The sequence below is a fragment of the Cydia strobilella genome, chromosome 27, assembly GCF_947568885.1.
Source record: "Cydia strobilella chromosome 27, ilCydStro3.1, whole genome shotgun sequence".
Classification (NCBI taxonomy): domain Eukaryota; kingdom Metazoa; phylum Arthropoda; class Insecta; order Lepidoptera; family Tortricidae; genus Cydia; species Cydia strobilella.
In genome coordinates this window covers 7,981,857-7,997,762 of record NC_086067.1, presented here as the reverse complement: position 1 = coordinate 7,997,762, position 15,906 = coordinate 7,981,857, and the positions used below count along the sequence as shown (strand labels likewise).

Here is a 15,906-nt window from a genome sequence, read left to right as displayed (position 1 = left end):
ACATGTTCTTTCCGTGTACCCTTCAATTGCAATGTATACTTCAACTTTTTGATTGGTCAGCTGCGACTCACCTCATATCCCTCATGAGCACTATGGGGTGCTTGCAGGGGTTGTTCAGTAGGAGCCTCTCTAGGTAAGCGGAGCAGGCGGAGAGAACTAGCTTGTGGCATCGCAGCTGTCGGGACTCGCACGCGAGGGTGACGTCGGCGAATTGCTCGGTGAGCAGCAGTCGGGGGAATACCGCCTGTTGGTAAAGATGGTCAGTATTAGCCTTAGAGTTAAGAGCCCATCACTGTACACACTAGCGCCACTGCTAAATAATAAAGGATAAGCCGTTCGGGATATAATCTGTGGTTCGGGGCCAGCTACAAATTGAAGGACTATACTTGATGTCATTAAAAATAGCTCCTGCGCCAATTCTTGGGATTAAGTAAGTAAGTAAACACTTTATTTTACAAAAAAGAAAGGAATCAAGGTTACATCAGATAAAAGTAGTACAGATATTATGACCGCACACATCTTCCTACCTGTCAGTGGGTTCTTCGTCTGAGAGCGATAGTTTTTTTAGTTTATATTTTAGCGATGCCACTGTTTCACACTGTCTCAAAGGAGGTGGTAGCGCGTTCCAAAACTTAGCAAAATATACGGTGAATGATTTGTTATATGATCGGTGTTTGTGAATTGGGATGGAGAGGGAAAGATCGGTTAAGTTCTCAAAAGCACCAGTGTATTAGTGTATGCCAAGAGGAATATTTTGTCAAACGAGGTTTACCTGTAAGTTGGTGTGGTAGGAGTTCCACCTGACGCAGAACTGTTGCGGCGGCAGCGCCATCTTCTGTTCCATCTACGAAACTCCACGGACAATCATAAACTAAAAACTAACACCATTCTCTTTGGCAAGCACTTGTAAACATTGCACGGTCCAAAATTGTGTATCACAGATTTTTGTAAAATATATAAATATAATTAAGTACAATTTTAATACTTTTCACTTTTTTTCGTAGAAACTTTTTAGACTAGAAAAATTGTTTGAATACTGCCACTTGCTTCTTACTTATATACCTGTGGAAGAAAAATAAAAAGTTAAAACATACAATGTGCCAGAAGTTTAGGTTAGCAAATTATAATTTTTATATTCACCACGTAGAAGTTGAAGATATAAAAAAATCGGCCAAGTGCGAGTCGGACTCGCGCACCGAGGGTTCCGTACGTTTTAGTATTTGTTGTTATAGTGGCAACAGAGATACATCATCTGTAAAAATTTCAACTGTCTAGCTATCACGGTTCATGAGATACAGCCTGGTGACAGACAGACAGACGGACAGCGGAGTCTTAGTAATAGGGTCCCGTTTTTACCCTTTGGGTACGGAACCCTAAAAAGTAATTAAATTATAATAAAATAACAATGGAAAATATTGCAAATCAGTTTTAATCTATTTCTAATAGTCGTATACATATGAAACTTCGCAATTACATATACCTAATATATAACAAAACAATAATTTGGCCCAATCAAGATGATCTGTTGATGGAGTCAGAAGGTGTTAGTGGAACTTTTGAGTGTGGGCTCAACTCAGGCTCATGTGACTCGTTTTGACGAGTCCAATATTCCTATTGGGGCATAAGATACAAGTAATAAAAGCGTGTTTTTATATGTTACATTTTTGGGACAACTGTTAACTGATAAAATCAAAACATTAAAAAATATTAAAATTAAGAATGTATACCTATCCAAAACAAACAACAACTCGATTTGATTGATGTCAACTGTCAAGAGGGTCAAGTGTCAACCATTGTAAAAAAAAAACTTGCTATAATGTTGCTAGTTGGATCGAAATAATGAAAAAATAATCGGATTAATCGATTTTTTTTTGACTCGGGATAAGTTTGAGTCTAATGTGTGTGATGATGATGATTCCTGTTAGAGCTGTTTTTTCATTATACATTTTTATAACAGTTTTTTTTACATAACGAGAATACCAAAGAGATTACGGCGCATGCAGTAACGGATTCAATTTTAACACTATTTGTCATATGCGGTCATATGTCACCTGTTATAATCTTATAATATATTGCCCCAGTCGAACTGACAGGTAAAAAAGATAATGATCGTCATCGTGATCATGAATAATTTTTCGAGCGCCGAATAAAAAAATCATAACAGTAAGTTTACCGCACTACTGCGATAATTAGTACCTTACGTGACTAGGTCGAAAATTTAAAGGGCCATATGTACTGCAAAACGTTCTACGATACATGTGCGAATAGGTAATTCGCAACTCGTGTCGATTTAAAACACTCCCTTCGGTCGTGTCGTGTTTAAATTTATCGCCACTCGTTGCGAATTTCCTATTTTTCGCACTTGTATCATAATGTACTATGCCAATAATCTAATACAATATCAATAATATAAACCAGGATTAAACGAAAGCGCGTCGACGTTAACAAATAAAACATCGCAGAATCTGTTAAAATAAACCAAAGAAAAAACGAAGCATGAAGCCATAAATACAATTTTCGTGAGCGAAAGAGAGGGAGGTAAAAGTTACAAACAAAAAGCTGGAAAATCGATAGGCACTGTGACCCTACGTCGGAGCGTTGACCCCACGAGTGTCTTCGTTTTTCTACGGAAAATGTAACATAATTACGTAGGTCCTTATTGTAGAAAGCGTATAAACCAACAATTTTAATATTCTGGTGATTAATGTTTATAATTTTTGATAAATGACGACATTTTAAACAGGGTGGCCAAAAAATATGTGCATTGCCGTTGCCAGGGAGATTTTGGGATTATACTGAGAAACTTTTACTATGGGACCAACCCGAAATCGCGAAAAAAAATTTGGCTGTTTCATACATTTTGGCTGGTCCATTTTCTATGGGAGGATAAATTTTTTTTTCGCGTTTTCTTGGTTGGTCCCATAGTAAAAGTTACTACGTATAATCCCAAAATCTCCCTGGCAACGGGAATGCACATATTTTTGACCCTGTATACTCAAAAGACGAGTTTTTGACTGCTATTTTTGTTTAAACTTCAAACACCTTTAAACTTTAAAGGATACTAGCTGTGCCTGCAGCTTTGCCTGTCTGTGGCGCTTCCCCTTTCTTCCGCAAGGGAGTAGGTTTCCAAAACTAAGCAGCCTGTATCGAATTGTCTGGAGATCGACAATTCGACACAGGGCTTAAGTTTATACAAGCAAAGTTTAATCAGAGTTGGATTAGTAATTTAGCAGTGAAAAGACAATATCGATTAACTGTTTTGTTTTGAATCTTTGAAAACATATAGAAGCAACAGCAATTTCATTTTCTAACTCATTCTAATCATTTATTATCCTGTGCATGTACATTCAAGTGTAAAAATATTGGTGCGTATAACTTACTCAAAAATATGTCCCATAGTTAATATTGTCTTCGGTTACCGCGATAGTTACTCATGAAACATTCATTATTTTAGTATGTGGGTATTTTTGCACTTTGTAATTTTTCCTCAGTCACCCGTTGACCACGAACGCTGTAAAGGGTTCGAAACGTCGGGATGTATTATAAATTCAATATACGCGATATAATCCGTTTTCATCGTTTTATTTCATGTCCCATAGTTCTTAATTCGCTAACAGACATAGCTATAGCTAGCTATGGGACATATTTATGAGTATGATGTGTGTATCCATATTTTTACGACTGTACTATTTGTTTTCAGAAAGCTTCATTATCTTTGGGCATATCGACACGGTTATTGACGTGATAACGTCATGGTGGAGCACACGTCACTTTTTATAACCGCTCAATAGAAAGAGACGGACGCTTTATCCTGTCGTCATAAAGTCGATAAGCGGCCGTTTTTTTTAGTAGTTGGATAAAATTTGGCTGGTTTGAATAGTTCCTCATTTCGGGATAAATTCGAAATTAATATAGTTATCCCGAAAAATATGTAATTTTCCGTTTGTCCGTGTCCTGTTACGAAAAAGCTTCCAGAGGAAGGTATTTACGATGAAACAACGCTTATATTGTAGTTGTAAGTACAGAATAGAGAACACTTTCCATCAATTTTTTTTTCGTAATTCGACAAAAAAAATCGCCAACAAAATAAAATGCGGACCTAAGGGCGTTCATAATATGCCTGATAGGTCAGTATGAATCAATTGAGTGGGATCGTAAAATTCTGCACTAGGTATCTGATTGTAGCAAATACCTACTTTGCAAGTTTGCACTGCATGGTAGGTATAACATCAATATTTATGTCACTCACGATTATAGGTGGGTAAAATTACATAATGCCGCCGACCAGTCAAATCAGATTTAAATGTCTAAAGTTTAATTATTTTAAAAGTTACGATTCCTCATGTTTACGAAAACTTTTTGCATATAATTATGTGTGTACCTAATCCTTATTATTTTACGCTTAAAAGAAGCTTAAAAGTGATCTAAGGGAGAGAATAACTAAAGGTATAGACGATTTATCCTACGAAAAAAATCCGATTTAAACTGAAAAAGAGAAAGAAAACTTTGATTTAAGAAAAAAACTGTAAATAAATGTTGAAAAACTTAGTTGAATTAACGTACGACTCTGTCCAAGCAAGAGCCGAGGAGGCAACCGATTAATAAAACTATTATTATAAACTAAACTAAAATTTAAATTTATTTGTGTGGTAGTCAAAAATCGTAGCTTCAAAGCTCGGTTGTGATTGTGGTGTATAGAGCAGAATAAATCGCTTGCAAAAAATGCAAAAAAGATAACATAAGTGCTTCTCCGTTAACAAAGTCTTGTACGGATCCTTAACATACACAGACAAGTGGATAGAATAGAATATATTTTATTTGTAGTAATTGTACATCGTCATATTAAAAAATATTTACAATTAAAAGAACTTATTTAAAATTATTAAAATTGTTAAAAGATTTCACAGCATCATAAGTTCTTCATGAAACTAAAACATACTCATACTCATACCGATAAAAATTACCCTTCAATTAGTTTTCAACTTCGAGCATAAATCGTCATCATATTTTGGAAGTCTGGTATTAAGATGTACCTATGTACAGACACAGACCTTATAATTTTAATAAGTTCAACAAGAAATGAAATCCCGATTATAGCTTGAACGTTGTCTGTTCCTCGCCGTGTACGGATATAGCGTCAGACCCCCGCGCGGTCTATTTCGGGCGCGCCCCTAGGGTCGACGGCCGGACCCCCCTACCGCGTCTGTACACCCTTAACTTTTGAGTTCGTTTTTTGAAGGGTCGCAGTACTCGCAGACTTGCAGCGTAGACATAAAAAATCAAAGATGTATCTATAGGAAAGTGTAGTAACTCAAAAATTGATATTTTTATTTAAAAAAAAGTTTGGCTAGGTTTTTTTGATTACGATTAATATCGAGAAACGGAATAAGCTTGGCTTCATCTATTAACTTAATTTTTATAAAGCAGATACGTCTACGTGCGATACTAATTCTTTTTTATAAAAAAAAAGATGGTATAATTCACCGCTTAAATTCGAGCAAGACTCGAACTTGCTTGCCTTTCGGAACACCTTTCTTGCTGGAAGCGGTGAAATTTTACATTTTGCTTTTAATATAAAAATCTATAACCTTAGGTTTTGTTTGTAACCCCTATTACTCATCTTTATAGATTGAAAGATGAGAAAATGGGTGACATATCCGAAGTCTGAATTATGTATACCAGTAAAACAGAACTGACATAGGTTAATAGGTACGCTTTTGACAAAGTCTGAGATCTTGAAGTGAAGTACAAACATATGCACACATCCTTCTTAAAAATAAATAGCGATATCTTTTGTAAAAAGACTTATTTTTTAAATTTTGTGCACTTGCATATTTTATACATAGACTGCGGCAAAACAGCAAATAAAAATATTCAATAACAACCTTTTCAATAAATTAAAGCAATTAAAGTATTGCCAGCAATTACGTATTTTCTAAGGTATTTGAGCTGAATCGAACGAGGCCAAATTTCTGCCGAACTGCCGATTTGACAAAACGCAGTAAATTGCGTGTCCCTTACTATCAGTAGACCTAAATAATTACGATTTGAAATGTACTTTAGCAGTAAAAGTTTTATTTTATTAACACGTTATCGTAATTAAACATTCAGTATGCCTGTATAGAGATGTTACGATTTATGTACGTAATTTTAACCTAAAGTCAAAATAAATGTTTTGACCGAGCGGAAGTGAAGGTTCCCGCTTAAGCTTGGACAAACATACTTTCGTATTATCTGGATGGTCTCCTCTCGGGAGTCTCGAGTAGCATTTTTCAGCTGATTCTCGCGAAATTTTGTGAGCAGCGGTGTCAGCATGGTTGCATTTTTATCACCTGTCACTACGCCTGTCACTTTCGCACTTACATACTTGTTAGAACGTGATAGGCATGGCGACAGGCGATAGAAACGCTACCGTGCTAAGCCCGCAGGTCCAAATTTTAATTTTTCGATTGTTTTTCTTTTCAATGCGTTCCCGAGGTCTTTAACTTATTGATCCACTGGTTATAATATAAGTAAAAATCATAAAAATGCTGCTCATGGTATGTTATGTACGATATGGGCCATATAAATTCTACCTGGCTAAAAACTATAAGATAGGAATCTATCAGCTGTGAAGATTAAAATGTTTTACTCATTGCTTACAAAACTAGTAATTATTACGAACACACAGTCAAATGATGTCACGTGTGATACTAGACGACTAAACAATAGTCAGCTTAATGTTAAGCAAATGTAATGGACGAAATACATAATTTAACAAACAAACAAGAGACAATAACATCTGCAACTATTAGGTAGGCGTCTACGCAACTTTTGGCAAGCGATCTTGAAAATATATGATTTAACTGGATGGAAGGCTCAATAACAACATAAATTGGCATTGAAATTCATTATGTAATTAGTCCTTCGGTTTTTTTTTATCACGCCCTGGGGTCATAAAATTATTTTAATTTTTCATGGAAGTTTTGTTATGCTTATGTCGAAGTCAGTACAATTCAGTAGGTACATAAAAAGGCCGACAAGGAAGGAAGATCATGTTTAATCAGTTTAATGTTAGAAAGACGGAAGTCATAATTATTTAAAAGTAAAGATCAATGTTTCCGTCTATTAAATCGAAAAAATATAGTTAGACCAAGATAAGTCTGCAGCGATTTTTATAGTCCAGACTATGCAAGTGTTATTTTTAACGTCAAACTTTTATGAAAATTATGATGTATAAATAACCCTTTCAAAGTCTGTGCTGTCAAAATCGTTGCAGAGTTATCTTAGCCTAACCAGTGCACGACCAGTGAAACCTGTGTCGAAACGTCGGTAAATAAAGGTAACAAAATAAATTCGCGATAGACCCGTTTGTAAATGTGATTTAATGTATCTTAGCTTAACTCTAGAAACAGATGCGGTAAAAAAGATTTTAATCTTAAACATATCACTACATAGTATAAAACAAAGTCGCTTTCCGCTGTCGGTATGTCTGTCCCTATGTATGCTTTTATATTTAAAACTACGCAACGGATTTTGATGCGGATTTTTTTAATAGATAGAGCGATTCAAGAGGGAGGTTTATATGTATAATTTGTAAAGGTTTTGTGTAAATTAGTTGAACTATCCTTGCGGAGCCAGGGCGGGTCGCTAGTGACAAATAAAATATCATCAATCAAACTACTAGATAATAAATTGGCTTCAAAATCTCAGTTCGTTTTCCAATGGGCAGACTAGTCACTAGTGACCTACAAACGGACCTAAATAATCACCACGCTATTTATATTATTCGGGACATTTGCTAAAATACACAATGCATTTTATAAAAGGTCTCTACCTTAGCGAACACGATGAACTATGTTCAATTTGGGCTCTATTTGAGTTTTTATGTCTTTACCGCTGGGGACGAATTGTACAAGTGCTCGATAGAAATGATAATGTAGTCTCATAAATAGCAATAATGGTTTTGATTATATTAATCCATATTGCAATGAGAACTTCTTCAGATTAATAGTAATGTCCGACCAAAGATTTTTTGTCAAAACATGATTTTATGTCGAAAGCTGCCGCAACCGAACCTTCGGTTAGACACTACCGACAACCGACAATACAGTTTCGACGAGGCCGAAAGATTCTAAAGTTTTGTGGCCGAAATCGAACCTTCTGCCGAAATATGATTTTTATACCGAAACCCGAAACTTCGGTCGGTATATATGGACAAATCGTAGATTAAAACTGAACTTGGGACACTTAAAATGTGATCATAAGATCAACATCTTACGTTATGTTTGTGCTATCTCGGTGTTGAAGTTTAATGAGCTTAAATAAAGGTAGGTACTTAAGAGTCCCCGGCAAGCTCGGTTCTCCATACAAACGTAGTTACACGCTCTCATTTTAAAACGACTAGCTAGATTGCTCTGAATCTTTGTACTTACAATAGGATAAAGTATATCTAGGTCTGCAATAAGTTTATGTAGGTTCAGATACAATAGTTAAAAAATACAGAGAATTAAAGTTTTTCATACAAAATTAGTTTTTGCTCTATTTAGTTTGTTTTATATACTTGAGCTATATAAACTTATTACACACCTAGATATATACTTAATGTCATTGTATGTGCAAACGTAGTTTTAAAATGAGAACGAAATTCGTTTGTACGGGAAGGTGAAATTCGGCCGAGCTTGCCGGGGACTCTTAAGAGATATGAAGGGGATCATATTTAATTATCAGCACCAGGTGGTGTTTCAAATGCATGCATCATACGAGTCAAAATGAATAATACTAAAAATGACAAGTCTAATCATATCAAATAAGCCCCTAATTGACAAATAGTAAAGTAATTTCAATTGTTTGTCTTTTCTCGACTTTCTGGAGATTTTTTTAACAGCCTGAACGCGACATGATGTTTAGATTTTATTCACTTGGTCAGTATTTTTTCTTATCTTCCCTTTCTGTTCCTTTATTCTTATCTAATCCTTTTAGTATTTAATTTTTTTTGTGGTATTATTTAATTAAGTACCTATGCTTATTTTACATTTTCCAAAAATTCTGAAGGACACGGAACAAATCAAATTACCTTATTTTCCTTACTCCCCGTATTTTCTCGTATTAAAAAAGTTTTGTATAGATTCATAAAACGTAGTTATTAGGTAATAAAAACATCAAACTAAGTAACGCATCTTCGATTTGTTTAACGGTTAACCTATTAAACCTATTATATAGTTATTTATAAATGTTATACCTAATAAATCGTTAACGAGTAAACATTTCGTAAGTATATAAAGATTTACTGAATAAGTATAAGGTCCTAAATAAATAAACATAAATGATTGACACACAGAAGGTTAAGATTCCGTTTTAGTACCTGCGAAAGGTCAAACCAGCGCGTACTAGCACATTTTCAGTAAGGTGGAACATTTCAAATTCAGTTCACTTGTATGTTGCTCATGTTTATTTACGACCCCAGTTCCAGGAAACGTAAGTTATTTGGGTCTTCTGTTGCGAAATCAAGATATAACGTTTTGACTCCGGTATGTGAATCACGATTCATGATAACGCTCAAGTTACCATCCGCGATCTCTAAATAAAGGCGAGAATTTTTCAAAAGGATAATTTTATTCAAAGAAATTTATATAGCACTAAATTAATATTTATTTAGCTTTAAAAAAAATTAAAGGTAGGCATTCAACATTTAATTCCAATAAGATTACAATAAGTAAGTAAGTACCTATCTAAAAGTCACAACATAATATAATGTTATAACACCGGCGTATAACTTTATAAAACGACTGCATAAGACCTCAAAATCTCAAGGAGCTATATCTTATCACACCACGTTCCTCAAGGCAGTAAACATTAGGTTTGGTTATTCGACCGATAAAAAAATACATCACTCAAAATGGAGCACGGAAAAATTAAAATTATGCACTTACCTGGTTATGCGAGATAAAGGAATCACAAGAGTTTTAGCTTTTACAGCGGACGGGAACCTAATGATGGCTCAAACATGAGCATTGGAACATTTGGCCGTTCCCAAAATAGTATATAGCAGGCCCCAAGTAATGTTATAAACATTCGGCCTGACTCACTCCGCGGGCCTTCAAAAATCAATATTTAAACGAACCTAACATCAGATTTACAAATAGGTAGCAAGCAACGCAATAGGTACTAAAATGGTGGTATTACACTGAAAAATGTGATTTTTCACAACCTTGTAGGGAAAACAACTGAAATGGGTGCAATACTCACAGCGGCCGCCGTCCGCGCCACCTCGCATCACGTATGCAATTAGCCACTCTGATGTTTTTTAACGATGAAAAATCAATAATTTTTAAGAGCACGAAATTGTTCATATTTTTCCATCGGACCCGCTTTTCCGTCTCAGTCGCGCGGGGCCGTAAAAATGAAAACCTATTGCGGGGAAACCGCGAGAGACAAAGACAGATATATGTCCCCAATTGTAAATAATGACAGCAAGGAATCATAACAAACGAAAGAGACGACTTGAGAAGCTTGTAACAAAAACAAAAATGCATTACATAATTATAATTATCGATTAATAACATTAAAGACTTACCATAATCCTGGCTAGTGTAGTGTGCATAAACACTGCAATTTTACACTAATTAAAACATTGCAAGTGCATTCTTCCATCGACCTCATCCGTCACGCGGCCGCCATTTGTAATTTGTTGCTGGCGTGCACTTTACTCTATACTTGAGCGACATTATTGCCTTTTTATTGACAAATTATCAATAAATATTACATATACATTAATTATTATATTTTTCTTTATCACGTTACAGATAACTAAAACAGCGAATGAAATAGATATTTACCTCAGAAACTTTAATTTCACTGAAATCGATTATTCGATTTTAGCACGCGACGTTTATATGGCAACATTTTTAAACGTCACGTGAATTTATTATGGCGGGATTTTTGATGTTGTATTGTATACGGATGAATGATCAAGGCTTTAATATACCAAAGATAGATATAACTCCGTAATAGATGGATACAGTCTAAGGAAAAAACGTGCCTCGAAAATCACGAAAATTTGATTCTCGATCAGATGTCGCTACTACCTTTGGCCTACTCTCGTTTAGAGGGCGTTGCCGGTTTCGTTTGTTATTTAACAATTTTAACGCATGCCAGTGATTGAACATGGGTCAAAATAATAAAAATAATTAATGCAAATAAAAAAAATCATTTATCCATATTTCAATACATTCTAACGTATTTTTACAAATCTTCATTTTTAGTTTTAAAGTATGTCGATAGATGGCAGTGAATTTACAGTGGTTACAAAATTTACTATGACAGTACCGCTCTATCTTATTATATCCTCTTTGAATATACCTACTTTACTCTTTGGATTAAGATCTTAAATTGCGTCGCTTAACTTTAAGCTCGGGTAAGTCGGGGTTTGTTCATTATTACGTGAATGTTTCGATTTTAGATACGTTTCAGCCATTTTATTCCAAGATAAATAAATTTACTAGGTAGGTACTTATTTTAGTCCCCTAATGTTTTTTTTAACTATGAAGTACGGCCCATAGGAACTAGTATGAAACGCTCATTTGTTTCTCGCATAGAAAATGTACGGCGTAGTATAGTTTGAATCTTCTCAAATGATTTTTACGCCAAAGACCCTAATCTGTTAAACAAAAGCCATTGTTTCTTTTTTGCGAGCGCGTGGCCATTGTGTCTGAGCGCGTGGCCATTGTGTCTTATCGCGTGGCACGCTCTCAGACTTCAGGCAAACAGTCTTTGGCGAGCTTCGGCGTACAAATCATTTGAGAAAATTCAAAATATACTATTACAATTTATGAAAGTTTTTGGTACAAGCGTTTATCACTGACTGCGCCTACTTTTTTTTCCTACAGGTAACTAATACTTATCGAGACACTTCTAACAACCCCAAACACAATTAGATTGCGTTGTTTTCTCACAAATTTCCCATAACCACCCCCTGTATCCATCATCAGGTCAGCTCCATGTCATCATAATGTTTCTTTCGTTGTTGTACCCGCTAGTCAAGGGCCTGACACTCTTTGATAGAGAAAGATAGTCTTATTGCGATTCCTATAAGAGAAAAAAGTGCCATGCTTTGTCTTTATCACCGACCGGGCATTTTTTCATGGTCGGGTTATGGCAGCATAGGTAGGAGGCGATGGCGACATACCGAAATGTATAAGAGTGAAAGAGAAAAAGGATTAAGCTGCCATACATTAACCTGTCAATACATGAATATGTCTTTCTCTTACCCCTGGTCGCTCGGTTTCATGTCTATAACTACTATACTATGTCTATGCCGCTAGTACATATTTGTATGAATACCCACACAACAGTCATCCGATTTACATATGTATGCAAACAGCTCAATCGGGAAGTGGGTCTAATATATTTAACTTACCCACGCATAACTAACATATGTGCCATTTTCAACCAAAAGGGTACTTATTGTCGCTTGTCAGTAAGGCGCTATTTCCATATAGTTTCAATTAGAAATCAATAACCTTATCAACAAGCGACAATGTGGTACCTTTTGGTTGCAAACGTCACATATACAGTCAGCAGCAAAAGTTGCTAAGCGGGCGTGGTGTTCAAAATGACCTTGACACACTTATTCTCTTAACAATAAAGTCGCGTCAAGATCATTTTGAACACCTAGCCCGCTTAGAAACTTCTGCTGCTGACCTAACAGCGCAAGTTAACCTTTACACCAATGACGGATATATCCGCGCCGTAGGTCCAACGCCAAAGACGACCGGTCTGGCCTAGTGGGTAGTGACCCTGCCTGTGAAGCCGATGGTCCTGGGTTCGAATCCGGTAAGGGCATTTATTTGTGTGATGGGCACAGATATTTGTTCCTGAGTCTTGGGTGTTTTCTATGTATTTAAGTATTTGTATAAGTATTATATATATCGTTGTCTGAGTACCCACAACACAAGCCTTCTTGAGCTTACCGTGGGACTTAGCCAATTTGTGTAAGAATGTCCCTATAATATTTATTATTTATTTATTTAAAAAAAAAAAAAAAAAAGACGGATTAATCTGTCAGAGACCACAGAGCAACAGACCTACGTGCATATCATAGACGTAGTATATACAAGTAGTTATAGACGCGCCACCGAGCGACCGGGGGTAAGAGAAAGAATATTCATATAAAATTTAGGCAGCATAGGATTTTTTTCTTTCACTGTTATAAATTTCGGTATTTCGCGATCGCCTCCTACCTATGATGCCACCCGGTCGGTGATAAGGACAAAGCATGGCACAATTTTCTCTTTCCTCTTATAGGAATCGCAATAAGATTATCTTTCTCTATCAAAGAGTTTCAGGCCCAAAGAGTGCTAGTACTAGTGTAAGACAAAGATAGTATGATTCTCTCTGTCTATGTTTGAAATGAGACAGTTCATTGACAAACTATATTAGAAGTTAAAAAAAAGGAGTTTTTTTTTCTTCATACAAAAGTGACACCACAACTTTGTCGCAATGAGGGCTAACGCGTATGAATTCGCCGCTAGGGGCGCTAGTGTAGATGGTGGTCTTTTCCATAGTTCGAAATATCACTTGTCACTTCAATGACTGACAGCTTTTCTATAGTCTTTTGGACCACCATCAACAGAGGCGCCAACTGGTGAGCAAAAAACGATAGCCCTCATTGTAAATTCGCACGTAAGTGTGACAGGGAGGCAACACGTCGAAGGTGGTTCGCGGTAGGCACTGAAAATTGAAAGGTAAATAAAAAAAATACAGGTGTTTTATGTTGTATTATTATTTATAGAAACATGACATTAGTCGGGTTTGATACAAATACATTAATCTATGGTAATATTAATAGCGCGAATTTTTGAAGACCAGCTGCTGATCTGTAACAAAATATATATATATTGATTATTAAATAGGTACGTAATGGGGTTGGTCGGTCGAAGTGTTTAGCAGATGATGGCGCCAGCATAGCTTGCCCTGTCAATCCCTAGAATTGTGTAATTTTTTTTTAAATGTAATTTTATGCTCTGGATGCCTATTAAGGCCGTTCCATCGGTTTGCCGCTGTCACTGTCACATTTCGCAAGAAAGAACGGGAAAGCTAATGCACGCCAAGTGTCAATTTTGATCGAATTTTGTAGATTTTTATTTATTTTAAAAACGTTACCCTACAATATCGAAATTCGAAAGCTATGAAACTACTATTTAAGTTAAGATTGTTTTTTCTTCTTTTTTTGTTTATAGTATCACATAATAAATAACCGAGTAAAGTTGGATTAAAAGTCCTTGTTAGAGGTTACTTTGGGAATTAATTGTATCGAGCGAAATGTCATCATTCGTGTATCGGAAGCTATGTTATTAAAGATAGTATAGTCAAGAACTACATATATTTTTTCGACGTTTACTAATATCAACGCCTCTTAGAAAAACATGATCATGTAAGGAGATTTTTCGCCTTCTGGTTCAGGGAACCGCCTTAAGCCAAATCTCATAGAAAAAAAAAACCGGCCAAGTGCGAGTCGGACTCGCGCACCGAGGGTTGCGTACTTTTTAGTATTTGTTGTTATAGCGGCAACAGAAATACATTATCTGTGAGAATTTCAACTGTCTAGCTGTCACGGTTCATGAGATACAGCCTGGTGACAGACAGACAGACGGACAGCGGTGTCTTAGTAAGAGGGTCCCGTTTTTACCCTTTGGGTACGGAACCCTAAAAACTATGTTTATTTATATGTTATAAGGTTTTTTAAAGCTATAGGTAAATAGTTATTTACGATACAAGTGCGGAAAAGAGGAAATTCGATACGAGTGGCGATAAATTAAAAGACGACCATAGGGAGTGTTTTAAATCAACACGAGTTGCGAATTACCTATTTGCACGTGTCGTACAATGTTTCACAGTACATATGGCCCTTTAAACTTTCGATATATGCACGAAAAGTGCTCTTTACGCACTAGTGCGAGAAAGTAGCACCATGTGTACTGTAAAATAAGTTTTTGGCAAAAAAATATTTTTGTTACAAGCTTTTATCGCTGACTGGACTTTTTTTTCTACAGGTAACTAATACTCATCGAGACAATTCTAAAAACCCTAAACTAGGGCGGGATGTATTTGCTAGAAAGGGATAAAACATAAATAAATCAATCGAGGTTTGTAGTTTAAGAGAATAAGGGGGCAATGTAGGTTTGCCACGGCGTGCGGCGGGCACGGACCGTGACTTATTCTGCCATAGAAAAATATAAGTAAAGAAAGAGTAGGAACTCCGTGCATCAGTTTTCTTACCAAAACGTGTCCCTGCATAGGTTGACAGTCGTCAGCAACGTGTCACACTTAGGTCCACTTGCGCCATCCCACTAACCCGGTGTTAAGCCGTTAACCCAGTGTCAAATTGTACTGGTAGCCGTGGTAACTCCAGGTTTATACAGTTAACCCCGGGTCAGTGTCGATATCTCACCTATAGGGTGAGCAGGTCGGGCTGCGCGCCCAGCAGGTCGGCGGCGGCGCGGGCGGCGAGGCGCCACGTGTCTAGCCGGGCGGCCAGCGCGGCGGCGGCGGCGCGCGGCAGTTAACCAGTTAACCCCGGGTCAGTGTCGATATCTCACCTATAGGGTGAGCAGGTCGGGCTGCGCGCCCAGCAGGTCGGCGGCGGCGCGGGCGGCGAGGCGCCACGTGTCTAGCCGGGCGGCCAGCGCGGCGGCGGCGGCGCGCGGCAGTTAACCAGTTAACCCCGGGTCAGTGTCGATATCTCACCTATAGGGTGAGCAGGTCGGGCTGCGCGCCCAGCAGGTCGGCGGCGGCGCGGGCGGCGAGGCGCCACGTGTCTAGCCGGGCGGCCAGCGCGGCGGCGGCGGCGCGCGGCAGTTAACCAGTTAACCCCGGGTCAGTGTCGATATCTCACCTATAGGGTGAGCAGGTCGGGCTGCGCGCCCA

At 37.2% G+C, this 15,906-nt stretch overlaps 1 protein-coding gene across 6 annotated transcripts in view; it reads right to left on the bottom strand.

Annotated features, from left to right (window-relative positions):
• Positions 1–10,760, bottom strand: part of LOC134753606 (protein bric-a-brac 2-like) — a 39,208-nt gene extending 28,448 nt beyond the window's left edge. Inside the window, exons 1-3 of one of the 6 annotated variants that reach the window (XM_063689541.1) lie at positions 10,556–10,760; positions 773–1,062; positions 72–244 (exon numbers count right to left, since the gene is read on the bottom strand). In XM_063689541.1, coding sequence (XP_063545611.1) covers positions 72–244; positions 773–844 — 245 coding nt within the window. In that variant the 5' untranslated portion in view covers positions 845–1,062; positions 10,556–10,760. Of the gene's footprint in view, positions 1–67; positions 245–772; positions 1,063–9,911; positions 10,180–10,227; positions 10,460–10,555 lie in introns of those variants that run through there. The other 5 variants (XM_063689542.1, XM_063689536.1, XM_063689537.1 and 2 more) reach the window with 5 other exon arrangements.
• Positions 10,761–15,906: the final 5,146 nt, after the last annotated feature.